Here is an 18,884-nt window from a genome sequence, read left to right as displayed (position 1 = left end):
CGATCGCTCTACTTGAGACCCAGGGCATCGGTTTTGGTTAATGGAGTACGCTCTTCCTTCTTTGTGGTGGGCAGAGGGACGCGTCAGGGCTGCCCGTTATCGCCCCTCCTTTTTCTTTTATACTTAGATCCTCTACTACGCACACTACAGAGGGACGACGAACTAGTGGGGTTACCTGAGGGCTCCTCTCAGCTGAGGGTGCTGGCATTCGCGGATGACCTTCTGCTTACTTTGGGTGATCCGCATCGCTCTTTGCCTCGAGCGCTGGAACTTCTGGATGAATTTAATCTTTATTCAGGTCTGGTGCTTAATAAGCAGAAGTCCATAGTGTTGCCCACCTCACCTGGGGTGCGTCTGGGTTGGCAGGGAGAATTTCCCTTACAGTGGGCTACATCTCAGCTGACCTATTTGGGGGTTGTGATCCCTCAGGACCTGGACAGGCTGTATTCCATTAATGTCTCACCCTTATTTCAGCGCACTCTATCCACTCTCACGGGTTGGAGGAAACTCCCTTTGTCACTTTCTGGCCGTATTGCTTTGTACAATATGATGCTTTTACCGCAATGGCTTTACATTATGCAAATGTTGCCCATTATGCTTACACCTAGACACTTGGCACGGCTCAACTCACACCTCTCTGCTTATTTATGGCAGGGAAGGCGGGCTAGGATAGCTTTGTCCAAGTTGATGCTGCCAAGACATCGGGGGGGGATGGGCTTACTGGACATTTCCCGATTTGCACTGGCATGTCAATTTAGACACCTACACGATTGGTTTTGTAATACCTCCTGGTTTTCCCAGCCTGAGAATGAATGCTTTGAGTTCAGACCGTACCATTTCAGTTTCCTATTACATGTTCGACTGTTACCCGACTTGCCATCTCTACACAGTCATCCTTTTTTGCAGGTGATGCGAACAGCTTGGAAAAAACTATGTAGGTTATTGAAAACTTCTTCTGAAACAACGCCCTATCTTCCTGTGGCGGGCAACGGAGCATTCCCACCAGGCATGGACTCTGCTGTCTTTGGCCGCTGGACTTCTCAGGGCCTTCATTACCTGTTCCAGGCGGTGCAGGATGCGGGTACTCCGACCCCACTTACTGACTTACAGAGGGAATTTACTTTTGTAACTGGGGACTGGTTTGCTCATCGACAACTGTGCCACTACATACAGACTTTGACTCCTGCACTGTTGAGAGACGTGGTTCAATCTAGCTTACGAGAAGCCCTTGACCTCACGGCACACGACCATGTACCTTTAAAATTTTACCATAAATTCTTGCAAGACCTATCTGGAGAGTTGGACTATGTCTCTCTTGCCCAGAAATGGTCGGCTGACCTACAGGTACCGATCTCTGATGATATGTTGCGAAGGGGACTTCGCGTGGGACGTGACCCTACCTTGTCTTCACCGGAGAAAGAGCGTAATTACAAGTTTTTGTTGCGAGCATTCTACCCGCCCAAGAGGGCTATGATAATGGGGATTAGTACATCTTCTGGTTGTGGAAAATGCTCCTCTCCAATGGCATCCTTTGGACACATGTTTTGGACATGCCCCCTGGTGTCTGCATTTTGGTTGACTTTAATACCCACGTTGGCTGCGCTATGGGGCTGCTCGTGGAGGTTGCATCCCAGTTTTCTTCTTACTGCACAAATTCGATTTCATCCACCAACACCGGGATGTGCGGCCTTTCTCCGAAAGACTGTACTTATGGGCAGGAAATGCATTCTGACACAGTGGCTTTCACCTCAACCTCCTTCACTGCAACAGTGGCGCTCACTTATGCTACAGCAAATGCTGTTGGAAAGAAGGGACATTGTTGATTTGCACACTAAAAAGGGCAGGCTGTTCCGACAATGCTGGTACCTGTTTAGTTTAACATTTGTCACACCCATTCAACAACAACTATGGACAGACTGATCTGACTACCACTTTACTGCTTTAGGTGCTCTAATAATATGTTCTCTTCCGCTGTTGCTGCCCGGGTGGGGTGGGATGGGGAGGGACGAGGGGGGGGGAGGATTGGGTGGGTTGGGGATTTGGGAATGTTTGCTCATCATATAACTTGACATTTTTGTTTACGTATTTGTCTTGCTATGCTGTTTAATAAAAAATTATTACTCATATAAGGAGTCCAGTTTGCGAGGAGCTCCTGGAATGGTCAAAGGTGTCTCTAGATTTTTATAGAAAGTCTCTCGCAAAATATCATGGAGAGGCAATTTTAAGAATTCCCTTGGAGGCTGGTCAAAGTCCAGTGCATCGAGAAATGCCTTGGATTTTTTGGATTCAGCCTCCAAGGGAATAGAGAGAGAGTCGCACATCTCTTTGAGAAAAGAGGTGAAAGAAGTTGCATCAGGTTTGGAGGATGGATCTAAACCAGAAGGATCCTCGTCCCCTGACGAACACTCTCCCTCAGAGAGGAAAGGCTCCTCTGAATCACCCCACAGATCAGGGTCCCTCACTTGAAAGCTACGGTCCCGTGACTCCGGTGTGGAGGGTTCTAGGTGTCGAGTTTTGTGAGTCGACTTACCAGACCTCTGAGAAACGGTACCGGGAGATGTCATCGGGCGTGCCGGTGCCGAAGTTTGCACCGCCTGGTGTAAAGACCTCGGTTCCGGAGCTAAAACTGACATGGATACCGAGGAAGCTGTTTGTACCGGTACCGACAAAGTGGATGCCGATAAAAGAGGCTGTTCCACTGCCGGTACCGGTAGCTCAGACCGGACCGGGACTGGAAGGCTCGGTGTCAGAAGAGCAGGCAGGAGCTGCTGCAATTGCTCTTTGAGCTGTACTTGCAGGACGGCGGCAATTCGCTCGTCCAGCGAAGGTACCGGTACCGCTTTTTTCTTCTGCGGTACCTTTGGTGCCGCTCTACACTCCGAAGAGGAACCCGAGGTCGAAGGGCTAACCTCAATCGGAGCGGAGCGCTTCCGCGGGCACCTCGAGGTCGGCAGGATTGGGCTCACTGCCACTGAGACCGGAGGACGCTCCAGCGGGGAAGGCTTCTTAGCCGGCTTACCTGAGGGATGCGACGCCGGCACGGTGTCGCGCGGCGTCGATTAGGTAGGTGCCGAGTGTGTCGGGGCCGAAGTCGGGACCGGTGCCGCCGAATCCGACATCTCGGTACCAAATAAAAGTTGCTGTTGGATCTGGCGTTTTTTTAACATTCTCTTTTTTAGAGTGGCACAGTGGGTGCAGGTGGACGCCCGATGGTCAGGACCCAGGCACTGTAAGCACCAGTTGTGCGGGTCAGTGAGGGAAATGGGCCTTGCGCACCGCTGGCACTTCTTAAAACCGGGTTGGGGGGGCATGAACGTGAAAGCGGCTTCTGCCAAATCGAAGGCCGAGGCCTCGATGGTGGCAGCAGGCCCCGCCGGGGTGAACCCGAAAAAGAGAGGAAAAAAAAAGAAAATTCTTTTTTTTAATTAAAAAAAGAAAAGAAAAAAAAAGGGAAATACAAATTCCGAAAAGGTTTACGCGAGCGGGAAGGCGAATGAGAAAAAAGTTTTCAACAGCCGTTGAAAGTGCGTCTTCTTAGCTCCGCGGAAACTAAGAAACTGGGGACCGCGCGCCTCTGTCAGGCGGGAAGGCGCGTGCGCGGTGCGGCCTGCTAGAACTTTCCAAGTTCTTAGAGTGCAATCACTCTAAAATTGTCCGTACCGGGGCTCCGTCGGTGCCGTCACCCATCAGTCAAGAATATGCTGCCTGCTTGTCCTGGGATAAAAAACAGTTAATTTAGAATTTAAAGAAAGAAAGGAATAAGACTGCTTTAATAAATAAATTGTAACCACTTTGCAAGTTGACAAATTAGCATAAAACATACCAAATACATTTTAAAGCCCTTTACTTAGGATTAATCATCCCCTACTCTTAAGCACATCTTAATTAACAACAACTCAAAAATATTAGAATGCAGGCAGCAGTCCAGCAGCAAGATGTGGGCTATAGGGTATTTTTCAATTAGTGTAATATACATAATTATCTACCAGGAAACAAAGGTGGAAACAAATAGAAATGTAGGCCTCCTCAGAAGCTTAACAAAACAGTGGTGTGGCCCCAAGTAGCTTGTTTGTACTTTGACACACAAAACAAAGTACTTATCTCAAATCAAACATGCAATGACCTCCAATTTCTGATCTAAGCTAATGCCCTCAGCCTGACGCATGGTTTTCCCAAGTTACCCAACTTCAAAACTCATGAGTTTTCCATCACCAGCTTTAGCAGCATTCATTAAAGATTAACATGAGCAAAACAATTCAGCTTAGAGCAGAGGTGTTAAAAGTCCCTCCTCGAGAGCTGCAATCCAGTCGGGTTTTCAGGATTTCCACAATAAATATGCATGAGATCTATTAGCATACAATGAAAGCAGTGCATGCAAATAGATCTCATGCATATTCATTGGGGAAATCCTGAAAATCCGACTGGATTGTGGCCCTCGAGGAGGGGCTTTGACACCCTTGGCTTAGAGGGAAAAAAAACCCCACTTTAATACAGACATAGAAAATAGTTTGTGCCTACACACGTCCTGGGGGGGGGGGGGGAATATATTATAACAACTGTATGAGATAAAAGTGCTGTTTTATTGTATCATTTGTTTGAATATTGTATTTATTACAAAATTAAATAATTTTTTTTAAAAAAGAAAGTACTTTGTGCCCAATGGTTATGAAAGTGCATTCATTGTTAATCTGTTTCTAAAAGGAAAGGAAATGAGAAATAAGTTTGCCATTTAGGTCCCATATAAAATTGAACATTTCTTTGCTTCCATTTCTGGTTTCTAGCTTTGAAGATCTAACCCAGTATATCGCAAACTGTGTGCGTCCTGAGATTCCAAGCGTGCCGCGGCACACTGAGGAGGAAGAGAAGCGCCGGCCAGCTGACTTGCCTCTCTCTGCGAGAGGCACCTCCTGTAGGGCCTGAGGTTCACATGCCGGCGATGCAGGTTTCTAACAGCATTGGGCTTCTGTCTACCTATGCCGGGTCAAACTCTCCCCTCTCTTCATTGATTTAAAAAACAACAACAGTTACAGCCCCCACGGTATGGAATTCCTTACCCCTGTGTATCGGGGCAGAAAAAAAACTTAGCCAAATTTAAGGGAAACCTATGATGCATATGATTCTTAAATAGATTTCTATCATGCTTTCCTTTTTAAAAAAATATAGATTTTAAAACACTTAGAAACCATGATTTGCATTTAATCAAATATTTTAATAAACTTGAGGAGAATATTCACGGGTAAAGAAGAGCTTAATAGCTCTCACTGTATGTTAGAAAACAGCACCAGCAACTAAAACGGCAGGCACTAGGACCCAGAAGGAAGTTTCTTTTTTCTTTCCTGCTCCTGCACAAACTGCAATGGATGGCAGTTCACAGCTTTCACTTAGCACTGAAAATCCAGTGAAGCAGACAGACGTTGCAGATAGTTCCCTCCCCCCAGGGCCCTCACTCGGTACTGCAAGGGGAGGGTAGCCAACAGCCACAAGAATCAAAAAAGCTGGCAGAATCAACAGGCAGAAATAAATTTAAGCTCCCGATGCTGGAATGCTGCCCCACACCCCCAGCAGCATCAACTACATGGAGGAGGGAAGGGGAAGGGAGAAGGGATACTGCTGGACATGGGGAGAGGAAGAGGTGCTGCTGGATAGGGAGCAGGGAAAGGGAAGGGAGAAGTGGTGCTGCTGGACTTGTCAGAAGGGGAGGTAAAGGAAAGATGCTACACACTGCAGGGAAGGGTGAGATGGTGGATGGGGAGAGAGCATATTAGCTGTGAGTGGGGTTGGGGGGAGGGAAGGAAGGAAGGAAAATTGTTACAGGAGGAGTAAGAGTGATGAGAGAGGGAGAAATGGACATGGGGTGGAAGAAAGGGCAAAATGGTGCATGGGGAGAGAACATGGGTTGGGGAGTGGGAAGGAAGGATGTCACTCAAGGGAAGAGGCAAAGAGAGAGAGAAAAAGTGTAGAGACAGAAAGGGTTGGGCTCTTGGAGAGGATGAGATGGATGGGGGAGGACAGACAGGAGGGAAAGAGAAATGCCACACTCGGGGGAAGAAGGCGAGGGCAGAGAGTGAAAAATTCATGTTTGTCTTTGTAGAATGTCTTTTAATGTTTACTCTCCCCCTTCCTATAAGTATTATTTTAATCTTTTATTTTATTTTAGCATTGTAAACCAGCTAGATACTTGTCGATGGTCGGTATATTAAAAATAATAAGACTTGGAACTTGAGCGAGAGAGATGTTGGTTAGGGGAGGGAAGGAGGACCGGAGGAGAAGAGAGAAAGAAATGTTGGACTGGCAGGGGGCATAGAAAGGAGGAAGGGAAGGGAGCTGGACTGCAGGGGGCAGAAAGGAGGAAGGAAGAGAAAAAAATATTACACTGGGGATGGGGAGATGACTAAAGGAAGGGAGATTTACCAGACCAGGGAATGGAAGGGAAGGAGGGGGTCTGGTAGCGCTATAGAAATAATAATAGTAGAAGTAGTAGAGAGAGATGCCAGACTAGAAGGGGGGAAAAGAAGGAGAGAAATGTTGGACTACTGGGGGGGGAGGGAAGGAGAGAGAGAGAGAGAGAGAGAGAGAGAGAGATAGGAAAGGAAGGTAAGACATGGAAAAGTAGATTTTGAAAAAAAAGCAGAAAAATTGAAAATTTTTTTGTTAAGTTAATGCCAAAGATGGATGCAGACTAAGTTAGACGTACACAGGGAGAAGCGAAATACATTTTTGTATAATGAGAGTTTCACTTAAATAGTTGATCAAGAGATGCTATACACATGTAAAGATCAGCTCAGAGACAAGGAGGAGTTTTTTTGGAAGGAAACCCCCCCCATACCACCTCACCACCCAATCATGGCATACAGCTAGTGGCAAAGCTTAGATTTATACCAGCTCCAGCCACTGCTGTAACAACTTTGGCTGGTGTCCATTTGAAATACCAGAGAATAAAGCTGTGTAGAAAACCAACATAGCTAACCTTTAGCATTGTAATACAGAACCATGCAATGAACTACTTGTGAAGGTGGGCTACTTGGGAGAGCGAAGTACAATACCCATTGTCCCAGGCACCAGGGAGCCAAGATGATTGCAGGGCTTTGGCATCGGCTTGGATTTTACGGCGCTCCAGATTTTACAGCCAGATTTTACGGCGCTCCAAGTGTTGCTGTCTAAAGTCCAATTCATACAACAAATGTCAAAATTAACTGCTCTCCGGAGAAACAGATGCACAACATTTGGGGTACATAAGAAAATTGGATTAGCTCCCAAGGAGTAGTCCTATTGATCTCTAAATTATAGCTTACCACACCAGTATAGTTTATTAATCTCCTGCACACATCCTCTCACCGGGGTGGGAAGGTGGGGGAGGAAGGGAGGGTTATAGAAGTTTTTTAGTTAAATCAATAAAGTGCTTTAAAAAAAAAAAAGGGGGGGGGGAACCAAGGCCTGAGAAGCAACAGGTAGAATTATGCTGCTTGTGCCAGCAAACATTTTCAGGAGGTACCCGAGAGGCGGGGGGCCGTTCAAGCGGTGGGGAAGCGCAGGGAGGCACATGGCGCAGCTATGCCAGGAGCCACCGCCCTGGGCACCAACCTCCCAGCCAAGCCACTGGGTCAGTATACTTTTACTTTGAAAATCCTTTAAAGTCCAGGGAGTGATGGGTAACTTAAGGCAAGATTCACTAAGCAAACCGATCATGTTCTGATCGGTTTGCGACCCCTTTGCAACCAGATTTCCCTCCGACCTGATTCACTAACCTCTGCCCCGATCATCCTCCGATCCGCGCATGCAAATGAGGGGGAACAGCACTGAAATGCAGGCAGGCAGCAATTCACTAACAAAAACCCTGCAACACCGACTGGGCTGGCCGATCACAAACAAGCGACTGCTGGGGACCAGTTGTTCACTGCTTTACGACTGCCATCTCCTGCTCTCTGCCTGCTGTCTACCCTGACTTTCCAGCTCTCTGCCCCTGATTCTCCTGCTCTCTGCCAATTTGCTCCTGCTGGCCTGCTCTGCCTTCAACTCTGCTGCTCTCTGCCCCAAGCGCTGCCCTGGCCTTACCCCACAGTGCGAGCCCGTGGTTTTAACCCGCAGGTTTAAAGCGGGTTAAAACCACGAGCTCGCTGGACTAAAGTTTAAAAAAAAAAAAAAAAAAAAAGTCGATGCTCTTCGACGCATGCACATACCATCTACAAATGGTCTGCGCATGTGTTGGGATCGCTACAGAGCGATCCGGGTACTCGGTTGAGGGCGTGATTCCGATCACCCTCATTTGCATGAGGGCAATTCGTGAATCAGCCCCCCGGACACGGATCGGATCCCTCATGGATCCGATCCGTGCCTTTAGTGAATCTAGCCCATAGTACTTTCCTCTAATGGCAGTACTTAGAGATTTATCCTTGAGGAGTGCTTCTGCAATTATCAGGTTCAGATAGTTGATTATTAATTGATAAGGTCAGAATAAGTCCAGTTCATACACCTGGGTGGTTTGTAAAATTTTCTTCCAAAGCTGTGCAGTGCCTGTAGAATTGAGGAGTGGCCTAGTGGTTAGAGCAGCTGCCTTAGCACCCCAAGGTTGAGAGTTCGATTCCCACTGTAGCTCCTTGTCACTCTGGGAAAGTCACGTAACACTTCATTGCCCCAGGTACAAAATAAGTACCTGTCTAAAATACGTTAACCACTTTGATAGTAACCCCACACAGAAAAAAGCATTATAAAATCCCATCCCCTTTACCCTTTATTTTACCTTATTATGATCCAGAGCTTTTGCCTGTTTGACTGCTTCTCTTCTACCTTCATTTGTTGCTTTCCTGCTTTCCTTCCACCTGATATCTTCCTGGGAAGGCAGTGACAAAGTTTCAATTATTTTTGACAGTTCTTCCTCTTGTGTTTTTCTAGGAGAAAAAAAAACAATAAAAACAAGGGTTCCTTGAAGAGATCCAGCTTTCTTTGTGCTCCAGACTCCATGCCAACAATTTGCTTGCTTTCAGCTGTAGAAATTCCTAATTTGAGTCTGAAAAGCATATGAGACAACTCCACACCTGATTTTATGGCCACTACATACAATGAGAGTAAAACCAGGACTAGTTTAAAATGTCTCTGAATGATCTGGATCTATCTGATATATTTATTTTGTATAGTATGTCAGGGCTGGCTCAAGAAGTTGTGACACCTTGAGCCAACTTATCTTTGCAAACCCATGTCTTGCCTCCCAACTGCCTCAACCCTGGAATATTTTCTATTTATATAAGGCTTTCCTTCTCCAGCGCCCCCCCCCCCCACCTTGAATATTCTCTTTTCTTTACTTTTCTCTCTCCCTTCATGCCCCTTCTTGGAATACATTCTCCAGTTCTTCCAAATATGAGATTTTCTCCCTATTTTCTCACAGAACTACCCCCATAATGTTCTCCTCCAGGCTTCCTTCCCCCAGCCCCTTCTCAGAATATTTTCTTTGGTTCTTAAAGGCTTTCCTCCCTCTAGAGCCCTCCCCCAAAACACAAATATTTTCTCCTCTTTTTCCAGACCTCCACCCCCAGCATATTTTCTTCCAGTTCTCCTCTTCCTAGCCCCCTGGAATATTTACTTCTCCTTTTATTCCAGGCTCCCCCATAATTTTTCTTCTCTTTATCCCTGCTTTCCTCACCCACACCCCTAAGTCCCCCTGAAATATTTTCTTGTGTTCTCAAAGCCTTTCTCTTCCCTTGGACCCTGTATGGCACTTGCAGTTTCTCCCCATCAGCATCCCATCAGTGATAAATGCTTGAGTACCTAAATAAACTCATGTAAACCATTCTGAGCTCTCCTGGGAGAACAGTATAGAAAATTGAATAAATAAATAAATAAAATCTGAACCCTCCTCACTTCTGGGGCCTCCAAACCTTCACACGCCCTACTTCCCAGGCCACAAACTCCCTCCCCACTTCTTCCGAGGCTGCCTCTACCTCCCATAGAATCTGCCACTACTCCCTGAACAAACAGCGAGCACAAATCATTCACACTTGGGCACACTTTCAATACCTTGCTGGTTCCACCCCCTCTGAAAGCATATGTCAGAGGTTTGCATTAGAGAGGGTGGGAATGGCAAGGTGTTGGAAGCAGGGAGCAGTAGCAGCACACTTGGCGAGACACCAGGAGGCAGAGGCAGACCCACTGGAAGGACCAGGAAGTTGCCAGAGCAGAGAATCAAATGAGACAATTAGGCATCTGGCACCCTGAGCCAGTACTTAGCCTGATCCATGCCTTGAACCGGTCTTGCATTAAAATCAATCCGAGCTGCTCTCTAGGGTTGTCCACACTGAGTGCACTAAGTGTAGTGTGAGACCTTGTTGCAAGGAGTTAAACAGAATTGTAGTCTTTATCCTATTTCAAGAAGACACTGAATGCTTGAGTGTTTGGAACACCTTTCAGGACTACACCAAAGTGTATGTGTCATTTAGCTATTAGTGAACTATGTTAAATTTCTATTATTTTCCACAAAGTGCGGATATTGAAGGTTTGTTTAATAAAATACTGCTAGATTTTGATGACAGGAAAATGTTTTCCTATTCTTTTGTGGTTGCAAACACTGTATTAGTGGGGTTTTAGAGAATCCAACACCACTTCTTATAATAAGCACATTGAAGACTAGTGTTAAATCTGTACTGATTTATTGTTCTTTTTCAATAAAACAGACTTGACAACGTGTCTTTTTATCAATGTATCATTGCTATGAAAACATAAAAGTTATAGCTATAATACCAAGAAATGGGTTCCATTAAGCAAAAATAGCAGCAAATTTTTAGAAAAATGGAGCTTTATGTAATCAGTGGCTTTGAGGGACCACAGGATTGAGTTTAAAAAAATTTATTATTATTTTCTGATCATGTACAATCAAATTCGTGGGAAAAACTTCAATTCAGGGGCATTTCAGAATTTGTATGCAGGGTTAAAAAATACCAGAGATGCAAATTGAGCATCAGGAACTATATCCGAGATCAGCAGGCTTAGGTCCTAGTACCCAAATTTGGGTGCAGGAACCAGCCTCTATGAGCTATTCTATAAAGGGCGCTCAACCCAGAGTAACCTATTTGGAGCAACATTGAGCACTATTTTTGAGCACTATTTACTGAACAGGAGGGGCCCTAAGCATCTGGGCCAATCAGGGTCTTAGGCCCCCTTCCTGATGCATCCTGGAAAGAGGGCCTAAGACTCCAATTGGTTCAAATATTGAAGTCCCCTCCCTTAGGAGGAGCTAGGTATCTGAACCAATAGGAGTCTTAGGCCCCTCCCAGTGCATCCTAGGATGCACCAGGAAGGGGAAGGCTCACCATTTTGAAGAGGCGGGTTTGCCGGCAGGAAGGTGTGGGCTTCCCTCTTATTTATTTATTTTAAAAAACTTCTATACTGTTTTTTTTTCCAAAACATTTACAAAAAGTTACATACATAAAAATATTATTAAAAAATCAGAACAAAATAGGAACAAAAACAGACAGATTCAATCTTTACAATAAGGTCAACAGCTCAAAGAAATGCATCTACAAATAGTTGTGTTTTTTAACATTTTCCTAAACGAGTTCCTGTCTCTACATTTTTTTATTTCATCTAAGTTTTCTTGGCTAGTCCCAACGACAAAATAACAAACTCATTGCTTCATCTTAATGGTCATGACTACCCGATTATTAAATCTATCAAAATTCTGGGAGTCGCACTATACCGACATTTAACACTAGCAGGACACATGAACTTAGTGGTACAAAAATGTTTTTTTACATTGTGGAAATTAAGAACCATAAAAAAATTTTGATCCTTTATCATTCAGACTATTGGTGCAGGCATTAGTTTTATCTATTTTAGACTATTGTAACATCATTTATTTAGGAGCAGCCCAAAAAATTCTAAGGAAATTAAGGATAATTCAGAATACAGCTGTTCGATTGATTTTTGGTTTAAAAAAAATGACCATATTAGTCCATATTATCGTTTACTTCATTGGCTGCCTTTGGAGGCAAGAGTATTATTCAAATTTTTCCAACTGTAGGTTTTTCTGTCAAATCTACAAGTGCTCTCCTTGCCAGATTCTAGCAGCAGGTACTATTTCTTGTATTCTACTTCCAGTGAACACTAGTGTTTTAAAGCTATATAAGATCCATGTTTTGTGTATATTTATTTTAAAAATTTACACACCGCCTATAACTAAGTGGTTTACAAATAACTAGACATATCATAGGTCACAAATAGAAACAACAAAAATCTCTGCAATGCCACAAACACTCCAGCATAATAGTATCTTCAAATCACATGTACAGATAACAAAAATGTGATTACAAAAGATGGGTCTTCAAGAGCTTTTTAAAATGCCATCTATTAGCACACAACCACAAATGACCAGAAGCTATTCCACAACTTCACTCCCACAATAGCAACAGCAGATGCTCTTCTAGTGTCAGCATAGGTGGACTTCTGACATCCTATTCTGCAATAACATAGCACACTCAGATCATAATCTACTTGAACAATACACAAGGCAGGATTAATTCTTCGAGGGCCCCTAAGCACACTGGGCCCCCTGGCCCTACCCCGCCCTACAAAAGCAGGGTTGGACACTTTACCTTCACTACTAACTTGAAATGACTGATTCAGCAGATATAACTTTATAACACATCCATAGTCATTCCCAATCATTCTAACTATAACAACAAAAGATTCAGGTCAACTGAATCAAAGGCCCCTTAAACAGCTAAACAATATGTTCCATTTCGAGCCATACCTCTTTTAACACCTCCATAACGGATACCAAAAACAATTCTACACAATGGGCTTGTCGAAACCCAAACTGAAATGGGTTCAACAGCCTACACATTCTACAAACATCTCTAAATTGTCTTAAAACCAGTTTCTACAAAACCTTTCCTAAAAACTTAACTACAGATATAGGGTAAGCAGTATCCAAACCGCCTTTTCTCTGCTGTAATCTACAAGAAGCTGCTGAAACGTTCACAGCCCAACCGAGAATGAGCTGGAACCATGAAACTTACATTCTACACTTTTTTTGACATTTATAAAATGAGCATTAAAAAGGTGCATCGATTTTAATGTTCCACCCACTGAAATATAAGAAACTAACCTAATCTTTCAAATATATGCTGGCTTTTACAAAGCTGTGGTAAAGTTTCTACCATGGGCCGGCAAGGTAAATGTTCAGACAGATTTCCTATGAGCGTCAGAGCATTTACTTCACTGGCCCACAGTAGAAACCTCTATGGTGGATTTGTAAAAGGAGCCCATAGTTAGTATATATCAGGAAAAATGTTCAAATCTAGCCAGAACTACTAAAGAAAGCATTGACTAGAAAATGACAGGGTGACTGCTAGCCACGGGTAACCTGCCAAAATGGGGAGAAAAAAAATCTGGTTGCCGCAGGTACGGGGACAAGGTCATTCACTACCCCATGGAGCGGTGAATAGCCTTGTCCCCGCACTAAAGTATCTGCCGCATTCCTTCCCTGCCCTCCTTGCAATCGTGTACTCACTCACTCCTTGCGGTGGCAGCAAAAAAAAAACAAACAAAACCAACACAACAACAACCCCTCCCAAAAAACCCTCCCTTCCCTCACCTTTGCGGGCGCTCTTCAGAATTTTCTCTTCTTTCTGAGGTGTCCGGCTGTGGTAAACCTTTTCTTTCTGAGGTGTCCGGCTGTGGTAAACCTTTTCTTTCTGAGGTGTCCAGATGTGGTAAACCATTTTCACAAGTCCTGCTCTTGACTGCCCCAAAGCTTCTCTGACGCACTTCCCGTTTGCATCAAAGGAGAAGCTTTGGGGCAGTCGTGCAGGACTTGTAAGAACGTTGCCGCGTCCGGACACCCTGAAAGAAAAAAGTCTGAAGAGCGCCCGGTAAGGGGAAGGGAGGGAAGTAGCAAGATGAAGGGAAGAGTTGAGTGGCACTGAAAGGAAGTGGAAGAAGAGGTGGGCACAGATGCTGGTTGGAAGGGGAGCGTGAGAGAGGACTAGACGCTGAAAGTGGAGAGGAGGGAGGGGGGAGCAGATGCTGGTTGGAAGGGGAGTGTGAGAGAGGGGAATAGACACTGAAAGTGGAGAGAGAGGGAGCAGACGTTAGAAGGAAGTAGGGAGAAGAGAAAGGGGAGCAGACGCTGGATGGGCGGGGGAAAGAAAGTGGCACTGAAGGGAAGTGGAGGGATTGGGGAGCAGATGCTTGTTGGAACGGGAGGGTGAGAGAGGGGAATAGATGCTGAAAGTGGAGAGAGAGGGAGCAGACACTATAAGGAAGTGGGGAGGAGAGAAAGGGGAGCAGAATCTGGATGGGAGAGGATAGAGAGAGGAGCAGAATCTGGGAGGAGAAAGCGAGCACATACTGGATGGATGGAGGGGAGGAGGGGATAAAGAAAAAGAGCACATGCTGGATGGGGTAAGAGGATAGATTTAGTGAGATACTGGAAGAGGTGAGGGAAAGAGGTGGCAAGCTGTAGGTAAACACAATGAAAGGGAAATTGAGGACTGGAAGGTAAGAAAGTAGACAACAGGTAGAAAACAAATTGAGAAGGAAGAGCAGAAAAGAAAGAGAAATGGAGAGGAGAGTTACCAGAGCAATAGGGGATGGGGAGGAGACAAATACCAGATCTGAAGGGAGGAAAGGAAGAGAGATGCTAAAAATCATCTGGGGAGGGAGTGAGAGATGGAAAGGAACAATACAGAGATGCTAGACCATGGGGGGAACGGAGGGAAGAAGATGGGTGCCTGTCTAATGGAGGGGGGAGGGAGAGAGAGAGAGACAGTTTCTGGTAGAGGCATAAAAATAGAGCAGATGCCATAAGGAAGAGGCAGAGAGAAGGAAGACAGTGGATGGAAGTAAGAAAATGACAAGAAGATGAAACCAACAAAAGGTAGAAAAAAAAAAATCTATTAATTTTTTTTTTTTTTCTTTACGATAAAATAGCATTGTAATGATCAGTATAAAACTATTTGAGGCTTGTGTGGATGGGATCAGATGGTTTGCGGGGTTGGAATGGGGGCCAAGCTTGTGGGGACAGGGCGGAGACGGGGACAATTTTTTCCCTATGTCATTCTCTAGCATTGACACCACAGCTACACTATGAGCTGGAATTGAGTTTTCTCAAAGAATTTCCGAACTTGTCTTAAGTTTCTCATGACTAAGAATGACTTTTGTATTGTTTTATTGATTTGCGGTTGCATGGTGCAGCATCTGTCGATAGTTATTCCTAGCAGTTTTAGGGTGGTTTGTATGGAGTAGTTGATTGCGTTGATTTCAATGTAGGTTATGGTTGGTATTTTGTTGTTTTCTAGGAGGATAAATTTCGTTTTATCTGGGTTCAATTTCAGTTTGTGATCTTTCATCCAGGTTGCTATTGATTTTAGTGTTTGGTATATTGTGTTGGTCATGGAGAGTTCAGGTTGATCGAAGGGTATGAGTATGGTAATGTCATTGGCATAGCTGTAGGAGATTATGCCTTGTTTGTCCAGGTGAGAGCTGAGGGAGGCTGTATAGAGATTGAAGAGAGTCGGGGATAGAGGGGATCCTTGGGGAACTCCGCAGGGGTTTGACCAAGGTTCAGATTTTTGTTTGTCTGATTTTACTCTATAGGTTCTTGATTTAAGGAATCCTTCAAATCATGTGTATACTTTATCTGTGATACCTATTGTATCCAGGATTTGTAGTAGAATGTTATGGTCCACCAAGTCGAATGCAGCGGTAAGGTCTAGTTGTATGAGCATCATTTTTTTTCCTGTGCTGAGATGTTATCTGGCTGTGTCCAAGAGAGATCCTAGTAGTGTTTCCGTGCTGAAGTTGTTTCTGAAGCCGGATTGTGTGGGATGGAGTATGTTTTGGTTTTCTAGGTAATTGGAGAGGAATTTGGTAACTAGTCCTTCTATTATTTTGACGTAGAGTGGAATAGAGGCAATGGGTCTGTAGTTGGCTGTTTGGTCTATCGGTCCTTTGGGGTCTTTGAGGATCGGGGTGATGATGATTTCGCTGAGGTTGGTAGGGTAGTGGCCGTTTATTAGCGAGATTTGTATCCAGTTTAGAAGAAGAGCGCGGAATTTTGCGCTGGATGTTTTTAGGAGATATGGTGGACAGTTGTTGAGGTCACAGGATGCATGGCTGTATTTTTTGTAGTATTTGTTGAATTTGGGCCATTGTATGTTGGGGAATTGAGACCATATTCTATCTGCTGCAGTAGAATCTCTATCTATGGGGAGAATTGTGAATTCGTTAGGATGGGTAGAGGTGTCATTGAGGGTAGCTCTTGCATTGGTAATTTTATTTTGGAAGTGTTCTGCTAATAGAGTGGCTGAGGGGGGTAGTATTGTTAGTGGTCAGGTAGTGTTTGGTGTCGGTTAGGGTTTTTAGAATTTGGAATAGTTTTTGAATCACATCATTAAAGTGAAGTAGGGAGAAGATCATGTGCAGACTTTAAATCCTTTAATAAAATTGTTAGACATGCCTATTTGCGAGAGCCTTTGTTACTTAATGATTTTAAAGTAGTAGATGACAGAGTATTCCCATGTGAATTGAATATTAGATGACTTTTTTATTGCTGATGTTTTGATGAATTTGTAGAGTTTGTTATCTTTTTATGTATGCATCATTTGTTACCTGCTTAGGATATAAGTGGGATAGAAATTTTTTAAATAAATAATTTTTCACATCATTATACATCCAGGCAGAGTATGTATTTTCCAAGGCTCTGTCCTGGGCCCTCTCCTCTTTTCTACATATACCCACTCTCTTGGTACATGGATCTCTTCTCATGTTATTCAATATCACCTCTATGCTGACGACTCCCAATTCTACTACTCCACATCAGATATATCTCTACATGAGTTCAAGCCCGAATTTCAGCCTGCCTAACCGACATTGCCTCTTGGATGTCTCACCACCATCTCAAACTGAATATGGCTGAAACTGAACTCCTTATCTTTCGGCCTAAGCTCACCTCCCCCCTCTCGCCATTCTCTATTTCTATGAATAACACTATCCTCCTCCCTGTCTCATCAGCCAGCAACCTTGGAGTGATCTTTGACTCCTCTCTCTCCTTCTCTGCTCAGATCCAACAAACCGCCAAATCCTGTTACTTTCTCCTCTATAATATTACCAAAATCCATCCTCTTCTCTCAGAAAAGACTAGCAAAACCCTTATCCACGCTCTCATCACCTCGCACTTAGACTACTGCAACGTACTTCTCTCAATCCTCCCGCCCACTCGTCTCATCTCTTCAATCTGTTCAAAATTCTGCTGCGCGACTCATATTCCATGAGAGCCACTATTCTCAAATTACCCCTCTCCTCAAGTCACTTCATTGGCTCTCCATCCATTTCCGAATACAGTTTAAACTCCTCTTGCTGACTTACAAGTGCATTCACTCTGAAGCCCCCCAATATCTCTCCTCACTTATCTCCCCCTATGCTCCTCTCCGTGATCTTCGCTCATCAGGCAAGCCCCTCTTATCTGTACCCTTCTCTTCCACTGCCAGCTCCAGACTCTGTCCCTTCTTTCTTGCGGCACCGTATGCCTGGAACAGACTGCCTGAATCAATACATCGTGCTCCATCCCTAGCAGTGTTTAAAATCCAAGCTATAAGCCCACTTTTTTGAAACTGCTTTCAACTCTTAACTCCCACTCACTGCTGTCAGATACCTATACCCACTGTACCATTTCCTCTATCATAATCTCCCCAACCCTGTAATGTCCTGTCTAAATTAAGATTGTAAGCTCTTCTGAGCAAGGCCTGTCTATTGTATGTTAAAATGTACAGCGCTGCATACCCCTTTCAGCGCTATAGAAATAATAAATAGTAGTAGTAGTAGTCCCTAAAAGCAGGGCAGGATTAATTCTTCAGTGGGCCCTAGGCATCCAAGTACATTGGGCCCCCCCTCTGCAAAAGTGTACCTCCGGGCCCAGCTTCAGACATCCAAGGAGCACCTCTTCCTTCATTCATTATTCAGTGTAGCCAAACTTGAAGTCTTCAAAAGGCCATGGGCAGTTGTTCTTACATTCTGCCCCCAGCTGACCCAGACGCCTTCCTTCTGACCCAAAATCCCAGCATCAGAGGAAAGGCTTCTGGATCAGCTGCAAGCATCATATAGGAACTGCTGCCCATGGCCTTTTGAAGACTGCGTGTTTGGCTTCACTGAATAATGAAGGCGGCAGGGCAGGTACACTCGACATTATCGGAATAGGTAGTGCATCGGGCCTCCCTGAACTCTCCGGGCCCGAGCAATGAGCCTATTTGGTCTACCCTTTAATCTGGCCCTGTCTAGGAGGGCTTACACTCTAAGGAGTTCTTTTACTAAGCTGCGTTAGTCACCAAAGCACACTTAATACAGCAATAATGGCATAATGAAGACACATTAAATCATGCTGCATTAGTTTCCCTGTCTGTTCATACAAAGTGCACATTAATATTTATTTTTAGTATTTTTTAAGTAAAGGCATTTCAGGAGTGGAAAATAGGCATGGTTGTATTAAGCAGCTGTTTTGATATTACTGCCCTGTTAATTGGTTAGCATGTCCATAACACAGGAGCCCTTATTACCTTTTTTGAATCCAATATCAACTTTCACTAAGCATCACGCCTGAAGTAGTTATGATTTCAAAGGGGGTCTCTTGGTGCAAGCACGTGGTGGAGCAGAGAGCGGATCGGAGGAACAGTGAGTGGAGAGAGTGTGCTTGTTTCCAATTGCAGAGTCGGAGAAGGCTGACACAGCGGTGAGGGCAGGAGGACTAATAGCACAAGCAGAGAGAGGAGCGGAGAAGTGCATGGGGAGTCGGAGGAGGAGTAAAGGGGAGCGGAGAAGGCAGGAGAAGCAATCAGAGAGGCGGTGAAACGCAGCAGATAGAGGAGCACTGCCACCGGAGGACATACAGAGAGAGGCAGACG

At 44.6% G+C, this 18,884-nt stretch overlaps 1 protein-coding gene across 2 annotated transcripts in view; it reads right to left on the bottom strand.

Moving 5' to 3' along the window:
* The window catches only part of SH2D4A (SH2 domain containing 4A), a 181,031-nt gene that overhangs the window by 59,183 nt on the left and 102,964 nt on the right, over positions 1 to 18,884 (bottom strand). For both annotated transcript variants that reach the window (XM_033915224.1, XM_033915232.1), the window contains one exon: positions 8,738 to 8,885. In XM_033915224.1, coding sequence (XP_033771115.1) covers positions 8,738 to 8,885 — 148 coding nt within the window. The remainder of the gene's footprint in view (positions 1 to 8,737; positions 8,886 to 18,884) is intronic.

The sequence above is a fragment of the Geotrypetes seraphini genome, chromosome 1 (assembly GCF_902459505.1).
Source record: "Geotrypetes seraphini chromosome 1, aGeoSer1.1, whole genome shotgun sequence".
Lineage (NCBI taxonomy): Eukaryota > Metazoa > Chordata > Amphibia > Gymnophiona > Dermophiidae > Geotrypetes > Geotrypetes seraphini.
This window is presented reverse-complemented; position numbering and strand designations above follow the sequence as displayed.